The sequence below is a fragment of the Berghia stephanieae genome, chromosome 13 (assembly GCF_034508935.2).
Source record: "Berghia stephanieae isolate SIO BIC M18660-M18661 chromosome 13, UCSD_Bste_1.3, whole genome shotgun sequence".
In the NCBI taxonomy this organism is placed as follows: Eukaryota; Metazoa; Mollusca; class Gastropoda; order Nudibranchia; family Aeolidiidae; genus Berghia; species Berghia stephanieae.
Window position 1 is genome coordinate 7,529,666 of NC_088372.1, and position 22,500 is coordinate 7,552,165.

At 38.1% G+C, this 22,500-nt stretch overlaps 2 protein-coding genes across 2 annotated transcripts in view; both read left to right on the forward strand.

Moving 5' to 3' along the window:
* LOC144958825 (uncharacterized) overlaps positions 1-19,051 on the forward strand; it is a 29,519-nt gene extending 10,468 nt beyond the window's left edge. The window contains exons 3-6 of the mRNA XM_078891044.1: positions 808-951; positions 3,733-3,925; positions 13,129-13,193; positions 15,522-19,051. Of these exons, the coding sequence (XP_078747170.1) occupies positions 808-951; positions 3,733-3,925; positions 13,129-13,193; positions 15,522-15,826 (707 nt within the window). The 3' untranslated portion in view covers positions 15,827-19,051. The remainder of the gene's footprint in view (positions 1-807; positions 952-3,732; positions 3,926-13,128; positions 13,194-15,521) is intronic.
* The window catches only part of LOC144958982 (uncharacterized), a 96,178-nt gene continuing 89,848 nt past the window's right edge, over positions 16,171-22,500 (forward strand). The window contains exons 1-2 of the mRNA XM_078891282.1: positions 16,171-16,324; positions 21,418-21,684. Coding sequence (XP_078747408.1) covers positions 16,171-16,324; positions 21,418-21,684 — 421 coding nt within the window. The remainder of the gene's footprint in view (positions 16,325-21,417; positions 21,685-22,500) is intronic.

Consider the following 22,500-nt stretch of genomic DNA (forward strand, 5'->3'; position numbering starts at 1 on the left):
TAGGGAATGAGATTAGCGGAAGAGTGGCGTCCCTTGATTGGACGTCAACGGCGGAAAAGTGATTAGAGAGAGAACGTCATGTTGGTTGTGCGCATACGTCTCTCGTCCTCGCTTCCGGTGAAAGCGGCATGGGACACTTCACCGAAAGCGAGGACGAGGGAGACGCATGCGCAAAACCAATTTGACGTTCTCTCTGTAAGGTGAGGTTCAATCAAGGGACGCTACTCTTCCGCTAATCTCATTCCCTATTCACCCATATTGGGTTATTTGACCTGTGAACTGCAAATAGCTACACGTCAATTTAAGCTCATCGGATATCACCGTAGCTATCGTTAACATAGATTAGCCTGACACTAGAATCCACAAGGACTTATAGATAGTATGCAGATGCCGTCACTCAGGCCTTTGTTATTGTTTTTGCCATCCGCGTTTGTGAGTTGTTCTCACTAAACTGTATTAACCAGACTATGAAAGTTCATGGTTACACAGAGTTTGTGTGTTGGTCCGTTATACTTCCGGATGGCAATGTTGTGAACTCCTTGGCCAAGCGCATTCTATCTATAGTTTAACGTCATTTTTTAGATTTGTCCACCGTCCAGTGAGTTATCGTTAGTAGAGCTCAAGGAAACAAGTGGTTCCATTGGTTGAACTATTAAGTACAACTCACGATTTGTTTTCTTTTCTGGCCAAAGACTTGTCTTTTGACGTCATCTTTTGGTCAGTGTCAGGCTATGAGTTTACGATGGCTACGATATCAGCCGATAAGTGAATACATTCTTTCAGTGTTTCTTCTTCTTTTTCTTTCAGGACTGGTCCACGTCACATCCGGGATGTTTTGTAACCAATTGAACAATTACACGTGTCTGAAGGATGATAACTCACAGGGGATTTGTGATAACGGCACGTGTCTTTGTGAACAGGGGTACACACCTTCCCTGTGGGGATGCAGAAGTAAGCCATCTATGTCATTATAACAATGGGGTTGTCATTTGAATTATATTCTGTCTTGTACACGATTCAATAGTCCCTTCTGTCAGTGTCAGTTTAATAAATCAAAAGCGCTTTGAGTACATTTAGTGGATATTGCACTATATAAAAGCTCAATTAAAAAATACATTCATCATCATCATCATCATCATCATCATCATCATCATCATCATCATCATCATCATCATCATCATCATCATCATCATCATCATCATCATCATTCATATTAATAATAATAATAATAATAATAATAATAATAATAATAATAATAATAATAATAATAATAATAATAATAATAATAATAATAATTATTATTATTATTATTATTATTATTATTATTATTATTATTATTATTATTATTATTATTATTATTATTATTATTATTATTATTATTATGTTGTTGTTGTTGTTGTTGGTAGAACAGTTGCAAAGGGACCATTCGACCCAGGTGAAGTCAACATATTTCCTTTCCCTTTACAAATGGTTCCAAGCCAACAACAACAATTAACATGCAGGGCGAGACACGGTGGCTGTTAGGCGACATTACAATTTTTGCCGACAGAGTAAACGCTATAGGGAATGATATTAGCGGAAGAGTAGCGTCCCTTGATGTGACGTCACCCATAGTCTGTGACGTCACCGGCGGAAAGTTATTAGAGAAAGAACGTCATGTTGGTTGTGCGCATGCGTCTCTCGTCCTCGCTTCCGGTGAAAGCGGCTTGAGACACATTGACGTTCTCTTTGTAAGGTGACGTCCAATCAAGGGACGCTACTCTTCCACTAATCTCATTCCCTATAAACGGCCATGTAGAGTTATCTCACATTTAATTTAGTACGATGAGATGAAATCAATATAGTGTATTTTACCAGGACTTAACTATGCGCTGCTCAGAGTGGACCTCGAATCATGGACCTTCCTGTCCACAGGAGAGTGTCACATTACTAGACCACAAGACTGTACTATTGATGCTATGCGTTTAGCTATAAAAATCATAACATCCACCAGCCGTATAGACGGTACCAACACATAACACAATGTGGGACCTTAACCGTTGATAGTCTGATACATGAAGTTCTTCAGAGCCATTGGACCCATGGAGCTGGAGTTGATCCCGGTTTCTAAAGCGTGAAACGGACAATAGCAATTGCTTGCTGCTATCCTTTGGATAGGACGCTAGTCTATCGCAAAGTACTTTCCACCAAATCTAACACACTCAGCTACTCATGGTCAGGAGAGGGGGCGGGGGGGGGGGGGGGTCAGAAAAAAAAAGCTCGACTGCAACAGGGATCGATCTCGGTCACTTTGCGTCTGAAGCCAGTGCTCTACCAACTGAGCTATCGGGACTCCCGATAGTCTGGATTATCGTTTGATGATGGCTGGCTAAAAGCAATAACAATGAGCTGAGTGACGTCAACTTTGTTACTTCTATAGATAGCACGACTTTGACGTCACGCAACCAGGTCTTTGTTTATTGTTTTTAGCCAGCCATTTTTATGACTACTTAAAAGAAATTGAGCTTTTATATAGAGCAATATCCACTAAACGTGCTCAAAGCTCTTTACAAGGGGTCCCTGTCCAACAGCAACATTTAACATTTAGGATAAGACATGACTCCTGTTAGGCGATATTGCAATCTTTTTTCGGACAGAGACAAGGCTGTTAACGACCAGGTACTCATTTTACACCTGAGTACGGTGAGAGAATGTGAGTAAAAAGCCTTTTCTAAGGACTCACCTATGTGCCGAGCGAGGTTAAAACCCAGGACCTTCCGATCCACTAGACCACATAGCCGCACAGTACCGGAAAGAACTGAAAAAAAAATAAAGACAAGAAGAACAAAAAAAAAAAACAAAAAAAAAACAACAAAATATAAAACTAAAAAAATTTTTTTTAAAAATTACAAAAACAAAAACAAAATTTAAAATCAATGAATCCGTCTGAAGTTTGAACATTTTTTGGATATTTTTTAATTTTACTTTTTCTTTGTAAATTGTCCGACACTTTTTTTCTAAGACGGAAACTTGCATAATTTGGACATCTGGTAAAACATGGCAGCTGGTGTAAGAAATGTAATAGGGAATGAGATTAGCGGAAGAGTAGCGTCCCTTGATTGGACGTCCCCCATAGTTTGTGACGTCACCGGCGGAAACGTTATTAGAGAGAGAACGTCATGTTGGTTGTGCGCATGCTTCTCTCGTCCTCACAAGGCACGGTGGAAGGTCAAAGACGAGGAACAAAAATATAATCCCCTTTATTCATCCCCAAGGGGAAATGTGTCTTTCGGGTCTATTCCAAGGGAAGACTGAAATAACCCAGACGTTAGCCGCAGTGCAGTGCCGCAAAGTGAGCTAGGACCGTTATCTTACACCAGTGTCTGTTCCATAATTTGTTAATTGAGCTTTTGAGCTTTTTTCATATAGCGCAATATCCACTAAATGTGCTCAAAGGTCTTTACAAGGGGTCCCAGGTCAACAGCAACATTTAACATATAGGACGGGACATGACTCCAGATAGGCGATATTTTAATTTTTTTTCGGACAGAGACAACGCTGTTAAGGGCCAGGTTCTCATTTTACAACTGAGTACGGTGAGAGAATGTGAGTAAAGAGCCTTTTCCAAGGACTCAACTATGCGCCGAGCGAGCGAGGCTCGAACCCAGGCCATTCCGCCCGATCCGAAAGCGAGTGTCATAGCACAAGATCACACAGCCGCACAATCATTCTAATGTAACATTTCCTTTTCAGATATGACAGCTGTAACAGAGCACGTAGATATAACTTTGGGCTATTACTATCCTGAAGCTACCCCGTGGCAGACTGTGTCTATGTACTGTTACGGAGGCTATATAGCGTGGTTTAAAGATGGAGTGAAATTGCCTGAGACAACAAACCACTTACAGATTAATTATGCTCAAATTCAAGACTCTGGAGTATACAAGTAGGCCATGTTGAATGAAGTAATACAGGATTATATATAGCGTCATGCTCATTTCCACAGGTCAACCAGTTCACTGCCATACGCTGAAAAAAAACACGCATTTTAAAATTTGGTCTTGAAAAAACTTGATTCTAAAATAACACACACACACACACACACACACAGATATATATATATATATATATATATATATATATATATATATATATATATATATATGGATTTCTTCTTCGGTGATGTTGTCGCGAATTGTGGTGCTTTGAGGAGTAGGGTATTGGTGATTGAAGGGTAGAAATTACAGATATAAAAAATGATGGCATTTTGTCGTTGTTTGCTTTCTGTGTTTCTGTACCAGTCGAATATTTCTTGAGGACTTCTGTGAGGTAGGGAGGGGCAGTGTTTTCCAAACAACGATAAACTAAGACACGTGCTTTGAATTTGACCCTTTTCTCAACAGGCAGCCAGTGTAATCTTTGCCTTCGAAAGATCAATCTGGCAGCATTATTTTGGACCGTCTGCAGCCGCCTGAGCATATTTTCCGAGACATCAAACAACAAAGCATTACAGTAATTCAGATTTGAAAATAAAAGAGAAACGAGAAAAGAGACACGTTTCTTGGTAGCATCCCCAGAAAGGAACCGTCGAATGGATCCAATTTGTTTTTCAAATGACACATCAATGAAAATAATAATATGTAATAATATGTAATATGTGATTACAAAGAGTGTCTCCACATATTATGTCAATTAAATCATAATCAAATGGAAAAATAGTTGAAGAAAAATAAACAAAAGTAGTACGTTACAACATGAAATTAATATTACTCATTATGACATTGAAGTAAACATTCATTAAAGTGATAGACTAATGATGCATTTAACTTGAAAAATAAAGGGATATGAAATGATAAATTATTGAATATAATGAATTATACAAGTAGGAGTATAATCCCTACAAACGCAATAGGGCTACGAACTAAAGATAATTTAAACACGAATAAAAAATAACCTAAATTGAAAAATCAAAACTTATATTTCTGGAGCGTTTACTAACGAAAATGTAACAAGGATAATGCAGTAAAATAAACGATGGGTCGAAAATTTTCAAGAATAGAATATATAAAACATAGCACAAAAAATACATTTTTATAATGATATATCTAGGATATAGTTAAAACTACATCATAGTCAGGGTTTAAACCTCTACGCATGAACATGAATAATGAATAATTCTGCAAATACTCAAAACGTCAAAAGGCGCGAAAACCTTATATTTGTTCATATTGAGAAGAATTATAAATAAAAATAACAATGACGACAGTGGACAAAATTATAAATAACAGCAAATGATAAAAATAAAATAATGAGTGACGAAAATTGACAAACAGTGGCAACTGAGCACCAAGCAACAATTTTTGTTGTAACCCTATTCGGAATGGTGGCTGTTGAAGTCTCCCATGATTATGGATGGATGATTTATTTTGTCTTTTGGGTAAGAGGTCCAGTTAAGATTTGGTGCTTTGTATACATTAGTAATTTCAGTGTCACCACATTTAATAGTGATTCTTTGTGTGTCGTTGTTTTCTGTGCTGCCTCCTAGGTCAGTGACTTTGGCTGCTGCTCTAGCATAAGTGATGATGCCGTATTGCCTGTGGTGCTGTTTGTTTATTAGGTGATATCCCTGAATGTTGTATCGTGAGGGAGGGGCAGTGTCATCGAGAGGAGTTTCCTGGAGGAGGACAATGTCAACATCATACTTTTTGAGTATATGTGATAGGTAATCACAGTTAGCCATTGATATTCCTTCTATATTCAGGGAAAGTATTTTAATGTTTGTGCCTATAGTGAGACTGTTTTCAACGTTGGAGTCTAGCTCATTTGTCATGTCAATCGGACTTCTTACGTTTGACACGCGGTCCTTTTTGTACTGGACGACGACCGAGCCAGCATGGTATCTTTTCCTATTTTTCATTTTCATTGAGTTTGAGGTGTGGGTCCAGGAGAAGGAAGAACCTTGTCTGGACGCCGGTTTAGATCATTCTTGGTCTGGCTACTCATCTTCAGCTGTTCCAGCAGGATTGGATCTAGGCTGGTATCACCTTCAGGGTCATGGCAGCGCACAAGCTCCTGTACGACGGCAACGTGATGATCCTACTCAGGAGACCTTAATGACCTAACACACATTTACAACCCCAAAGACAAATGAACTCTAGGATCGGCCGTTGGTGCAAAGACTATACCCAGACCTCGTGTTTGTAACAAAGGACCCAAATGGAAATTCGCTGAAGTCAAATTCCTTGAAGAGAAATCCTGGGAGATTTTACTCACAGTCAACATCGTCCAGTCCTTGTTAGAACTGGAATCCAAATCCCAATCATCCCAAACCCTGCCCATACCAAGGTGGAATTTCCGAAAAGCAAAATGGAAAGTTTTCGCTGATGAAATTGACAAAACCTGCAAAAGGATCCCCCCCAAAATTTGAGAATATAGGGAGATTTAACAAAATATGAGGAGACACACGATGAACAGGCTGGAGAAGAACTACTAAACACACTACATGAAAGCCGAAAAGAGAGATGGGTAGAAATTGTTGAAAACTTTGACCTCAGTCACTCCAGCCGCAATACATGGCAAACCCTCAAGAGGCTAAACCACGAAGCTTGTCAAACAAAATCAGCACCCCAGATTACAGCTGACGAAATTGCCAAAGAAATTAAACAACAGGGACAACACATCCCAAATCATCAATTTGGAAAAGAAATAAGAAAAGAATATTAAAAGACCCTGAAAACTTTGCCTGGCCATAACATGTTTTTAAGTGTCCCAATAACGATTAATGAAATGCAAGGAGCTATAAAGAAAATAAATTGCAAAGCTGCTGGCATTGATGGAATATACCCCGACGTGATTACTAACTTTGGACCAAAAACATTAAAAAAAATTTTATTTTTATTTTATTATCAATGCCGTCAACAACCAACGTCTCATTGAGTCAAATTCACACCAACGGGGTGGAACAAGAAAACAAAGGGCGATACCAGTGTTCACTGGCCACAGACCACATCGCCCCCACCATTACAAACCATCACGACCCCCACCCACATACACAACAATTGATTTAAAACCACGATCATTGCCATTGTCGTTGTCGTCGTCGTTATCGTCAGCACCACCACCATCGTCACCGCTGTAATCTTCCATATCGTTGCCACCAGGACCACCATCACCATCGTCGTTATCATCAGCATCACCACCCCCATCCAATCTTATTACTTTACGGCAACAGCGGCGGCGACAACAACAACAACAACAACAACAACAACAACAACAACAAAGGAGTACAGATGACGAAAACAATTTGAAATGTGCTCTCCTGAATGCCCGCTCTGTGCGAATAAAGCTGTGTTAATAAATGATTTTATCGTCAAAAACAAATTGGATTTATTCTTTATTACAGAGACTTGGCTAACATCTTCTGACACTATAACCATAAACGAGGTAATCCCCAGCGGCTATTCATATCATCAAGAAAATAGAGATCAACGCGTGGAGGTGGTTTGATGTGTGTTTTTAGAGACCTATTGAATATTATCAAACGAGAAAAACAAAACTACGACTCATTTGAATGCATCGAAATTCATTTTAGTCATAATAACAGACATTTTAACGTCGTAACCATTTACAGACCACCACCATCAACTAAAAACAAGAGCACCAATACAACTTTTATAAAAGAATTTGAAGACTTTCTCCACGCAAAAAACACCGAGAATGGAGAAATTATTATTCTAGGCGATTTTAATTTTCATCCCGAGATTTCGGACAACTTCACCAAACTTCTTGAAATATTTAATCTCAAACAAAATGTCCAAGGACCAACTCACGAGGGTGGACACACCCTCGATCTCGTTATCACACGGTCCATAGATACTCCCACTCGTGAGATCAGGATCGGAAGCCCAGACATTTCAGACCACGACCCAGTATTTTTTAAGATCAATGTCCCTGTCTCAATTTCAAATCGGCGTACAGTCCGCTATAGAAAAACGAAGACATAAACCACACCAAATAACTGGACCAAATTCGGGACATAAATAATAACGTTATTAATACACACGGCGTCACAGAGAAATTAGATCTCCTCTACACATCACTCAATAATTGTCTGGAAAATCATGCGCCCCACAAGTCCAGAACGATCGTCCTAAGACCAAATTCCAAATGGTTTACTGCTGAAATCCGCCAAGCCAAACATGACAGACGTCATAAGGAAGGTATTTGGCGTAAGTCTGGACTTGAAATTCACAAGCAAATATATAAAAAAGCCAAAAATTATACCAATCAACTAATAGTCAGTACCAAGCGGCAATATGTGAAGGACACTCTGATAAAAAGCAAACTTGACTCGAAAAAGCTTTATAATACTGTCGAATACAAATAATCTACCTACAAATACATCTCCAAAAGAACTCTGTGACAAATTCAACACCTTTTTCATTGAGAAAATTTCCAACATCCGACAGGAACTAGACACCGACAGCCACACAAATCTACATCCCAGCACAACATCACGAGTTGAAACAACAAGCATGACTTCACCAATGAACACAACAACAATGACAAGGCACGTGACATCGCCTGGAAGATCAACATCAACGGAAGAGACACTACAGGAGGATACAACACTTACCTGCACGACACGACCAACTAAATCTATGAACACCCGTTATAAAATGTTAACGTCGTTTGAACCCGTAGCAATAGAGGAAGTTAAAATATTTTGTCAGATATGCCTAATAAATGATGCCCGCTAGAAAAAACACCAACTTGGCTCATAAAATCATGTTCAAAGTATCTTGCTCCAGCAATTGCATCTATCGTAAATGAAAGTCTAACGTTGCCCGATTTTCAAAATATGCTGAAACATGCCTTGGTTAGACCCCTGAAGAAAAAGCAAATCTTGACTGCAATGAGTTAAAAAATTTTCGACCTGTGTCAAATTTAAATTTCATTTCAAAATTAATCGAAAAAGTTGTTGCTGCTCGTATTATTAACCATCTAGAGACGAATGCCTTAAATGTTAAATTTCAATCTACCTACAAAGCCTCCCATAGCACGGAAACGGCATTACTTAAAGATTTTAATGATATCGTAAATGATATAGATAATAAAAGTGCTGCGATGCTTGTTTTACTAGATTTAAGTGCGGCATTTGATCAAAATTTACTTTTGACTAGACTACGTGATCAATTTTATATCAGTGGCACAGCTTTGGACTGGTTAAAGGAATATTTATTTGAAAGAACTCCGTCAGTAATTATAGAAAACCATGTATCAACTCCATCTATATTAACGTGTAGAGTGCCTCAGGGATCTATTCTCGGCCGCCTCCTTTTTACAATGTATACTGCTCCCCTTTCTCATATCTTATCCACTTTTCCCATTGATTTTCATTTTTATGCTGATGACACTCAGCTGTATGCAAAACTCAATAATGATTCAGAGCTGTCATAAGTATCTGTTATGGAAAATTGCATTGCTAACATAAAGGATTGAATGAAACTAAACAAACTTAAATTTAATGATGACAAGACGGAAATGATAATTTTTGGAAATAGGTATCAACTCTAAAAAATATCTACAAATGAGATACTAGTGGGTGAAAATGTTACTAAACCTAGTTCTTGTGTGAGAAATCTTGGGGTGTATTTAGATCAAGGGTTATCCATGGAAGATCATGTTTAAAATATATGCCAATGTTGTAACTATCACATTAGAAACATTGGAGGAATCAGACATTATATTGATGAAGATATTACAAAGATGCTTGTTAATTCGTTTATTACTGGCAGATTAGATTATTGCAATTTCCCTTCTCATTGGCTGTCAAAGTAGTTTAACTCATCAACTACAAAAAATTCAAAATAAAGCGGCTAGACTTATAAAGTTAACGAAAAAAAAGAGATCATATAACACCAGTTCTCCGGGAATCGCACTGGCTTCCTGTGAAGTATAGGATAGAATTTAAAATATTGTGCTATGTTTTTAGATGTCTGGATAGATTGGCACCTGAATATTTGCAGGAACTGATTAAAAGATATGAACCCACTCGAAATTTAAGATCATCTCAGTCCCAACTTCTAAAAGTTACCACCTCAAAATCCACTTTTGGTGAAAAAGCCTTTTCATTCATAGCTCCACGCCTATGGAACGCACTGAGTCCTCGGACAAATTTATCATCCTTCAGGAAATGTCTGAAGACTGAGTTGTTCCGGAAGGCTTGTTTTTCATAAAATAGATGTTGCTTTGATTTTGTTTTTTTGTATGCATGCTTATTATGTACCATGTAGTGTCGTGATTTTTAATTGTGTTGTTTTTAAACATTTTTATTTTTATTATGTAAAGCGCCGCAGAGCACGATTAACGTGGATGTTTAGACGCTATATAAATTCATTATTTACTATTTACTAAACAATAGACTGGCTGGTAAATACTATGACAGACATCATGGAAAAAGGCACATATCCACAAATTTGGAAACATGCCAAAGTAATCGCCATATTAAAACCAGGCAAACCAATCACTGAACCATCCAGCTATAGACCAATATCTCTACTTTGGTGCTTATACAAGCTCCTGGAAAGAATCGTACAAGAGCGAATTACCCGATATGTAAATCCCTGCATACCACCAGAACAAGCGGGCTTTAGACCACAAAGAAGCACAAGTGAACAGGTCCTTGCACTGACCTCATACATTGAAGCAGGCTTTGAGAACAAAAAGAAGACTGGTGCAGTCCTAATAGACTTATTTGAAGCCTACGATACTGTTTGGACAGGCGGACATATGTTAAAGCTCTCAAAAATAATTCCTGGTAGAAAGACGCTCAAACTGCTGTCTACCATGACTGGCACAAGACAATTCCATTTCATATTGGGAGAAAACAAAAGCAAAATACGCAAAAGTAAAAATGGGGTACCACAAGGCTCAAAATTGGCAACAACTTTCTTCAATGTTTATATCTCCGACATGCCAAACTGCGAAGCACTCAAACTTGGATACGCTGATGACTGGGCCTAAGCCTATCAATCGAAAAACTGGAGAGAGACTGAAGAAGCTCTAAGCAAAGACGACACCGGCCTGAGACATTATTTTGATAGATGGTACCTAAAAATGAATACCACCAAATCAGTATCCACAAACTTCCACTTGAATAATCGAGAGGCAACAAAAAAACTGAAGATCACAGCCAGTAACTCAATACTACCCCCAGACCCCAATCCTAAATACCTTGGCATTACATTGGACAGACAACTAAATTATCGCAAACACATTGAAGGAACAGCAAATAAAATCGCAAAAAGAAACAGACTGGTGAGAAAACTCGCAACTACCTCAGGTGCTGAGAACGTCTGCTTTGGCACTGTGCTATAGAGTGGGAGAATACTGTGCCCCTGTTTGGATGAGGAGCCCACATGTAAATCGCATTGACATCAGATTAAGAGAATCAATGAGAATTGTAACAGGATGCCTCAAGTCAACTCCAACTCAGTGGCTCCCAACACTGAGCGGCATTGCACCACCAAGTTTAAGACGACAAGATGCTAATCAAAGGATGCATGCAAGAATTGACGAAGCCACAGACAACATTCCCATAAAATCAATCGTAAAGTGAGCACCTTCAACAACTAGACTTAAATCAAGAAGACCTTTCCACCTAACAAAAATGGCAGACTTCAGTGTGGAGGAAAACTGGAGAGAAATGTGGAACAAGGAAACACCAAAAGGAGGAAACATCATTAAAGATCCAACCAAAAGAGTGCCTGCATTCAATAACGCCAGGAAATACTGGATTTCCTCAAACCGCCTCTTAACTGGACATGGCAGAACTGCATCAAATATGTGCAGATGGAAACTTGGAAACAGTGATACCTGCCAGAAATGTCAGGCAGCTCCAGAGACCAGCGATCACATCGTCCTCCAATGTCCAGTCACTAAACTTGAAGGTGGCTACAAAACCGTCCTTAGGGCAGAGGAAGACTTTAGAAGCTGGGTTGACGAAATACATTTGGAGGTGTAGCTTTAGATTCAATTGCATTTACCAGTTCGTTAATATAGAAAAAGAGTAGGACCAAGAACTGAGCCTTAAAGAAAACCAAATTCAACTGGGGAAGACTTGGATGATTCACTGATTTGGTACGGCCTTTCAGAAAGTTGTCAATCCATCTGTTGATGTTTCCATTTAACCCTTATTGTCAAAGCTTGTCGCACAACGTTGTGGTCAACCTTTGTCAAAGGCCTTGGAGAATTCCGTTATAAGTACATCTATTGTTGGCCCTTCTCAGGAGACTTTAAAATGCCATCAATAAAGTTGATTGTGTTTCACATGAGGGCCAGGATCGAAAACCATGTTAGAGTTCATGTAGGATATCATATCTATCTGTGCTCAATAAGCTTGCTTGATATACAAGTGAGAGATAATGGGCCATGTTTTGAAGTAATCGTTCTTTATCATTTTTTTATAAATAGGAGCTAGCTTTGTTTTTCTCCAATCCTCTGGGATTTCACCGAGTCCAGTGATCTTTGAAAAACCACGCAGTTTGCAATAAATAATAATGTGAAATTGAATATAAGCTTCAATTTAATTACTAAAACAGATCAAATGAACGTTTCGTTTCACCTTTATCAACAATATAGGATGAATGAAACACCACAGATGAATGAGAAGATGTGGTTGTGATTTCACATTATTATCTATTTCTTCGAGCTTTGAGCAGCAACATTTACATTACATTACGCAGTTTGCAAGCTCTTTTAAATCTCATGATTGAGTGTTGTCTAGGATCCAAGTTACGAAGACGTTTTGTAGTGCCCGCTTCCGTAACAGTATTCGTAACGTACAACTCACGATTTGTTTTTATAGTCAAAGATTTATCTTCTGACGTAATCTTTTTGTCAGTGTCAGACTATACGTTAACAAACGCCATGGTCAGACTGTACGTTATCCAACAGGCGGTAAAAAAAGAAATAGGCGCATGCGCACAACCAACATGACGTTCTCTCTCTAATAACTTTTCCGCCGTGACGTCACAGACTATGGGTGACGTCCAATCAAGGGACGCTACTCTTCCGCTAATCTCATTCCCTATAAAAGCCATTGTACGTCAACTGTTTTTACTTTAGAGTAATTCCTTATATTTGCAGGTGTTTGGTTCAGGTTGACCATCATACGACAAGAGAAGCCAAATTCAATCTGTCAATCACATCCAGTAAGTGATTCCAAGGTGCTAGAATAAATAAATAATGAAAAAAATTCTCTTTATTAATCTCACAGGGGAAATTTGTCTCTAAAGTCTATTCCAATGGAAGACTGGAATAACCCAAGCGTTGGCCGCAGTGCAGAGCAGCTGTTTTGCAAGGGCGAGGTGACTTGCTAAAGGCCACGCACTCGGTTCGGTACCTTTCGGGTACTAAGCAAAGACCAAACCGTTGCTTCACATTGCCCCATAGAAGCTATGGACTGTATATATTAATGCTTTTAAAAAATGAACAAAAAAACAACATACTCGGCTCGTTCGGGTTCAAAACTTGAAATCAGAAGAATTAGTAAAATTAGAATCCTTATCCCAACAAAAAAAATCTTTTGTACTTTGAAACTTATACTATTATAATTCATTCCTGGTAAACATGACAGAAGAAAAAAATACAGAGAGCCTTCAAGTTGTACAGAATAATGCTCCTTGGCTTGTTTTAAAACAATCTAATTCTCTTCAGCAAACTACCTCCTTCAAGAGCTTCACTGGTTTCGTGTTGAGAAGCGAATAATTTATAAAATTTGCTCTCCTGGCCTATAGATCTATACACAATGGATCCCCGTTATATAATAACAACCTTTTAATATATATCTTCAAACAAGAACTTTGAGATCGAGTGGTGATAAGCTCAAATTAGTGAGACCAAAGGTATTTCGTAAGGATGACACTCAATCGTTTCAATTAGCCACCCTTCAGTGTTGGAATTCCCTACAATCTTCCCATAGGTCATCCTTATCCCGTCAATGTTGGAATTCGCTACCATCATCCCATAGGTCATCATTATCCAACATCCGTTCAGGTCATCCGCATACTTCCAATGTTGGAATTCCCTGCCATTATTCCATAGGTCATCCTTATCCCTTCAATGTGGAATTCCCTGCTAGTATCCCATAGGTAATCCGCATACTTCGAATGTTGGAATTCCCTACCATTATTCCATAGGTCATCCTTATCCCTTAAATGTTGGAATTCCCTGCCATTATCCCATAGGTCATCCTTATCCCTTCGATGTTGGAATTCCCTGCCATTATTCCATAGGTCATCCTTATCCCTTCAATGTTGGAATTCCCTGCTAGTATCCCATAGGTAATCCGCATACTTCGAATGTTGGAATTCCCTACCATTATTCCATAGGTCTTCCTTATCCCTTCAATGTTGGAATTCCCTGCCATTATCCCATAGGTCATCCTTATCCCTTCAATGTTGGAATTCCTTACCATCATCCCATAGGTCATCCTTATCCCTTCAATGTTGGAATTCCCTACCATCATCCCATAGGTCATCATTATCCCTTCAGGTCATCCGCATACTTCGAATGTTGGAATTCCCTGCCATTATTCCATAGGTCATCCTTATCCCTTCAATGTTGGAATTCCCTACCATCATCCCATAGGTCATCCTTATCCCTTCAATATTGGAATTCCCTACCATCATCCCATAAGTCATCCATAACCCTTCAGGTCATCCGCATACTTCCAATGTTGGAATTCCCTGCCATGATTACATATGTCGTCCTTATCCCTTCAATGTTGGAATTCCCTGCCATTATCCCATGGGTCATCCGCATACTTCGAATGTTAGAATTCCCTGCCATGATTCCATAGGTCATCCTTATCCCTTCAATGTTGGAATTCCCTGCCATTATCCCATAGGTCATCCTTATACCTTCAATGTTGGAATTCCCTGCCATTATCCCATAGGTCATCCTTATCCCTTCAATGTTGGAATTCCCTACCATCATCCCATGGGTCATCCTCATCTCTTCAATCTTTTAAAACTAAACAAATACCCCATTTGCTTCAAAGGTAATTAATTGATGATCTCTTTATTTGTGTATTTGTTTATTTAAATTGATGTCAATGTAAAGCGCTTGGTGCCTGTTTAGAAGGTGTAAAGCACTATCACAAGTGATATTTACTATTATTATTATTATTATTATTATTATTATTATTATTATTATTATTATTATTATTGTTATTATTATTTTTACCATTATTATTATTATTATTATTATTATTATTATTATTATTATTATTATTATTATTATTATTATTATTATTATTATTATTATTATTATTATTATTATTATTATTATTATTATTATTATTATTATCATTATTATTATTACTCTTATTATTATTATTATTATTATCATCATCATCATCATCATCATCATCATCATCATCATCATCATCATCATCATCATCAACCATTATTATATTTACTGTTGTTGTCATTATATTCATTATTATCATCATCATCATCATCATCATTATTTTGCAGACCCAGTAACCAGACCCGTCATTGAATGGTTTCCAAAAGGAAAGATAGCACTGGGCATGGGCTTTTACACGCGTTGCAAATCGTATTTGAGAGCCCATTCACCGTATGTATGGAAGCTGGATGGACAAGAAATACAGCGAACGACGAGCTATTATTTGTTACTTTATGTAGGTAATTGGATGCAAGGCAAAGCTCTTGTATGCGAAAGGGACGGCGTGGCATCAGATCCAGAATATTTTCCAGAAATAATTTACGGTTTGTCTCTTCTTGATTTTCATTTATTTATAAGTTTAGCTTTTATATAGTGCAATATTCACTAAACATGTTCAAAGCGCTTTACAAAGGTCTCGGACCAATATCATCCATGTGTAGAACGAGGCATGACGCCTGTGAGGCGATATAACAAAGTTTGCCCGACATGGACTTTTTTCAAAGCCAGGAACTAATTTTATACCTGAGTACGGCGAGAGAGTGTGAGTAAAGGACCTTTTCTATGAACTCAGAAGTGTGTCGAGCGAGCCAGGTATAAAATGAGTACCTGGCTTTTAAAATCGTCGGGAAAACTTCCTATCCGAAAGGGAGTGGCATACCCCAAGACCACATAACTACACGAAATAGTTTTTTGAGATCTAGGGGTATACGGCTCACAATGAAAAAGTCTTTTCCCTTTAGTAACCAAGATCTCTACTACCGTTGCAGAGTACACCCTGTCAGTGATAGAATAATACAACAGACATGGAAACTTCTTGGCTACATTCTCCGAAGAGACAAATATCATACCGGCCCAGATACGATAAATGACAGTAATATTTAAGGTATTCGACAAGATAGTTGAACAAATTTTACGACGATTACTTTATCCGATTACAAACACAATAACGTGTCAGCCTGTCACAAAATAACGGTTTTTCTCGAACAGGAAGTAGTAATGGCGTCGTGTCACAGATCTAAATTGCCAACCTCCTCCCCTTCCCCTCATCCTGCCCCTCCCCCCTCTCTCACTCTCTCTCTCTCTCTCTCTCTCTCTCTCTCACTCTCTCTCTCTCTCTCTTTATGCATAATAAATATTTTAAAAGACTAACATCTAATATCATTCATTTCATTGTAAAAAAACATAATAGTAAAAGGTTCCTATGAAAGGAAAGATATAGAATGATGAAACCTCCAAAGGCCATCAAAATATGACCCAGATATTTTTATTATTAAATTCAAATGACTCGACCTGTGCTGCAATACTCTTCAACAGTCGTAACGTCACCTCCTTCCTAATGACGCATGGTAACTTAGTAAAACTGTCTCTAAACTATCGGAACAATGGCGGACGCCCGTATGAAATATTTCTCCGGCGAGCATAAAAGCGTATCCAGAGAAAAAAAAAACCCCATAAATTTGATCATGTTTTGACTTTTACACATTCTGGTCACAAGATATATGAAAAGTTCTAGCCAGCTTGAAGAATAAAAAGTAATGATTTCCCTTGTTTAGAACCAAGATGGCCGCCGTTGCCGGGCGGCGTGACATCAGACTACTGAATCCAATTGAGCCTTAGTAATGTCATGCGATTCCAACCAACCGTTTGTTTACACGTTGCTTAGGCAGGAAACTGAAGTTGGCCGTGATAAATTCAAACTGTTTACTCTAAGGAAAATACCTAAGGAGATCATGACTATAGAGAATGAGATTAGCGGAAGAGTAGCGTCCCTTGATTGGACGTCACCCATAGTCTGTGACGTCACGGCGGAAAAGTTATTAAAGAGAGAACGTCATGTTGGTTGTGCGCATGCGTCTCTCGTCCTCGCTTCTTCCGAATTCGATTCGAGAAGTGGTAGACAAAATCAGAATTTGCGATTAACAGGTTGACACAAGCGCATGGTCTTGTTCATAAAGTGCAGAAACTTTGCTAATGATTCGATAGAAAAGAATTCGATTCGAGAAATGGAACACAAAAGCTGAATTTACGAATAACCAGTTCAAACATCTTTGCGATGAAACTGATTAAATAGAAAAGAACTCGATTTAAGAAATGTGACACATAAGCAGAGTATTTGATTAATCGATAGCTAGGGGCTAAAGCATTGCTGAGTTGCGTATGAAGCGCAGAAAGTGTACGATTGAGCCACCGCTTTTTGTAATATGATGTAGCTGACAAATGAAACAATGCAATACAGTTTTTAAAAATATATTCTGCAACATCACATGATCCCATCTATCAAATTTTACTACCATTACAAATCAGCTACATAAATAGATTCATCAGTACTCTTATCCGACTGATAAATTATAATTATAGAAAAGGATAAAATATACTTAAAATAATAATTAGAAAATTAAATAATAGACAAGATAAAAAGATCATTGCCTATTTCTTTTTAAATTTCGTATTCAAAACCAAGGAAAAAGTTTCTTGTTTACCATATTCTTTTTGACTTTCCTATGCAAATGTATCTTTCAAGCTGACAGGGCATTTGCATAAAAAAACAAACAGGGAATTGAAACCTTACAGTTGTATAATTTGGACTGCCGTTCATTGCCTGTTATCAACTCTAGCAGTTGGACAACGTTGTGAACAAAATTGATCTCCAGTTTTTGTTGTTTAAATTGAAATTTCAGTTTAAAAAATATGTACATATAAAAATTTAATTTAGTAAGTCATTATATATGGTTAGATTATTCTGAAAGTCAGGTTGTAAATGATTCTTGTTTTGTTCACACAAGCGCACTGATTTAGAATAATTAAACAAACGACGTTTTCTCCATTTTATTGACCCATTTAGGCACCCCCAGTTCTTGATTTTAAAAATAAACTTCACCGTGGTCTAAAATAGATTGACACTGATTATTGACAAATTTTCCTTTTCTTCCCCATAGACTATCGATACCCAGACATTATTTGATGCATGATCGATCGGGTATTCATGATAATGTGTTTCTTTTGCCATTTGACAATCACATTTTTATGGTTATATTTATCAATATTTTCCTTTAGAAGGTGAGATGTCAAAGACAGGTACACGTGTTTTACCACGTGCTGCTAGGCCTTCGTTTTGACGGCGTCGGGAGACTTTGTCCTGCTATTTGTATGTCAGTATCGATACTAAGCTATGCAAGATTTTGATCACAACAAACTTTTCTTTTGCCATACGAGTCATTCTTTCTTTGTTCATTCTGTGTCGCTACATTGTTGGGTGTTGCTAGAGGTTGTCCAACACATGGGACGATTTTATTCAAATAAATATTTAATGCTGTCTCGATTTCAACCAAATTTGTATAAATACTCGTAGTTTTGAAAATGATATAAATCGATTTACTGTTTATGTTAAAATGATATCTATCTTAGTTGAAAAAAACAACAACATATTAGATTGCATGCACAGAGCGTACGAGGACTGTCCCAGAATTAATGTGTAACGCCATAACTAATGAATAACATGTTGTATCTAAAATCTGTAAACTGGAAATTCATTGAGCATCAGTGCTAAACGTTTGAGCACAAATGACCAACGGATCTTTTTTTCTACATCAAAAAAAAAGATCAACCATGATTGAAGTGGTCAAAGGAAGAAGTTCGTGCGGTAATACGATTTCTGAACGCAAAAGGAAAATCATCCTTTAGGAAATTCATTCAGAGTTGGTTGTCGTTTATGGGGAAAATGTTCGGACATTGAAGCAGGTAACTGACTGGTATAAGGAATTTCAACGAGGTCGATCTCACATGCAGGATAAGAGACGCACAGGAAGGTTATTGTCTTTTCCCACTCACAAGAGAACATTCAGCATGTTAAAAATATTATTCCGGAAGACAGGCGGCTTTAAATTAATTATCTCGTACAACACAAGGATACAACACCGTGAATAGCAGGCAATCTTTACATCACAATATATATTGATTGTCTTAAAGAGATTTGTAGAGAATAGCGCAGCTGATAGAGAACTTGCGTCAAACAAAAAGTGACTGGGGATGATCACATGTAGGATCTATATTCTTATTCTGACTCCTCTATCCGGCCAGCGTTGGTCAATAAAACCCTCCCTAAAAAATTCACCTCCTTTCGAATTTGAATTTCCAAATTTGTCGTTCATAGAATACGGAAATATGTAGAATACAAAAAGCGTCACCCCGATGGGTCCCAAAACAGCTGACAGATGGCCATAGGGATCAGCGTGAACACGTGACTCAAAATCTCGTTCCACGCTTGCTCCAATGATGAAAGTCAATTGCCAAGGGGGTCTAGCGGGTCAGCAGACATAAATGCTTTATTGACAACGATCACCGATAATGAGAAATGAGTTCGCCACAGAACACCAGAATCAAATAGGGACTCTATGATCTGGAAACATCCGTCTCCACCGCCAGAAAAGAAATTCAAGGTGCAACATGCAGCAAAAAAAAATTGATTAATGCCATTGTGTTCTGGTATTCTAAGTGTGTTATTATATTGGACTGTTTAAAAGGAGATCGGACAATACATTCAGCGAGATATTGCAACACATTGATTAAGATTAGGGAGGCTGTGCAGCGAAAGAGACAGGGGCGGTGAAGCAAGGGCGTTGTTTATAAACATGACAACTCAACACCGCATATCGCAAACACTGACTGACATCTCATGAATGGGAAGGGATACGACATCTGCTTGTAACCTTGATCTGGCACCATCCGAAGTATTATTTCTGTTTGGACCTCTGATGCACACGTCGGGGGGAACAACGGTTCGAGGTCAACAACGAAGTGAAATCAGCTGTTGAGAATTTGCTCACAAGTCTTGAGGTGAATTTTTTAGGGAGGGTGTTTATGACCAATGCTGGCCGGATAGAGGAGTCTATTCTCTACAAATCTCTTTAAGACAATCAATATATATTGTAATGTAAGGATTACCTGCTATTCACGGTGTTGTATCCTTGTGTTGTACGAGATAATTAACTGGCCTTTCCAAGGATAGGTACCAAGTCATACTTAATTAAAAAGAGATAAAGAATAATAATAATAAGAAGAAGAAGAAGTAGAAGAAGAAGAAGAAGAAGAAGAAGAAGAAGAAGTAGTAGTAGTAGTAGTAGTAGTAGTAGTAGTAGTAGTAGTAGTAGTAGTAGTAGCAGCAGCAGCAGCAGCAGCAGCAGTAGTAGTAGTAGTATAGTAGTAGTAGTAGTAAGTAGTAGTAGTAGTAGTAGTAGTAGTAGTAGTAGTATATATAGTAGTAGTAGTAGTAGTAGTAGAAGATAGAAGATAGAAAGTAAGAAAGAAGATGAAGAGAAGAAAGAAGAAGAAGAAAAGAAGAAGAAGGAGAAGAAGAAGAAGAAGAAGAAGGAGAAGAAGAAGAAGAAGAAGAAGAAGAAGAAGAAGAAGTAGTAGTAGTAGAGAATAAGATAGAGTAGTAGCAGCAGCAGCAGCAGCAGCAGCAGCAGCAGCAGCAGTAGTAGTAGTAGTAGTAGTAGTAGTAGTAGTAGTAGTAGAAGAAGAAGAAGAAGAAGAAGAAGAAGAAGAAGAAGAAGAAGAAGAAGAAGAAGAAGAAGAAGAAGAAGAAGAAGAAGAAGAAGAAGAAGACCAGGACGACGGCGATGATGATGATGATGATGATGATGATGATGATGATGATGATGATGATGATGATGATGATGATCATCATCATCATCATCATCATCATCATGATCATGATGAAGATGATGATGGTGATGATGCTGATGATGATCATGATGATGATGAGAATGATGATGATGATGCAGCCGAGAACGAGGACGACGACGACGATAATAAAAAAGTAAGAATGAGAAGAAGAAGAAATTTGAACGGTTTCTTCAAAGAGTATTCAGTCCAACGTGACAAAATGCTTTGCTCTCATTAATTCATTATTAATAATATAAAACATTCTTACCGAATTTTCATTATTTCCCCCACACCTTTCAGAAAACATCCAAGGCGTCGAGATTGACGGTAAGCATATGGCGCTAGAAAACAATTTCACAAGCATGAGCTGCCTGTACTCCGCGGGGTTCGTGCCTAGGAGCATTGACAGCCACTACCGGGTCAAGTGGTATCATGATGGCGTTTTGGTTTCTGAGTATAACATGCTTTTTTTAGTAGCGACAAAAGCTAGTTCTGGCAACTACACTTGTGTTGGGGAATTCGATTATAGAGAATCCTTCACCTCACCCCCATTCGAGTTAACAGTCGGTGAGTCAAAATATTAAAAAAAAAAATTTTTGCTCAATGTTTTATAATATATTAATCATCGCTCAAGTCATCGGTGCTTTCATTCAATACCTAGTCATTGGTATTGGGTATTGACGTTATATCATATTTTAAACAGCTAACAAAACACAAACGTCGTAAATAGATCAAAATGGTTATAGCTATCGATGTTTTATTATTATACAAAGTGAATTTATTAAATGTATTTTAAGTTTTAATTCAAAAAAGCCATCCAAAGCTCAGTTGAAGTGCTTTTTCTCGGGAATTCCCGACTTTTCCTTGGTCATCGATATCGGGAAGTTTTGAGTGTTGGTGGCCGATGACTTGAGGTATCATCGAGACTTCCGCTCGACACTACTGTTGAACCCTATTACGCATTTTAGAAAATAAGACGAGTGAAGAGTGACGCACTCAAGTGTCTTCAGAAGGACGCGAGTGGATTACCTGTTGTGCTGGAGGAGGCATTTGAAGGACTGGGTGGGGTTCCTGACCTCCCATAGTGGACTGTGTCTTCTATCCTCCTCTTCTCTGTTTTCCAACTTGTTTCTTTCTTTGTCGTGGAATGAGATTACTTGGTTTTGTCCTGTACATGGCCGGAGTCCTTGGCTGAGAGGGCAACAGTTGAATGTGTAATTAAAGTTTTGGGAGATGATATTATTTTTCCTTGTAAATCAATTCTCTGTTACGTTCTGTATTTTTGTTATTTTAAGAACGTGTGATTTGTAAACACTTGAGCGTATTCCTCTTAGTGCTTGTGTCTGGATGAGACGTTTAGGTGATCTCAAACTGAGTACACTG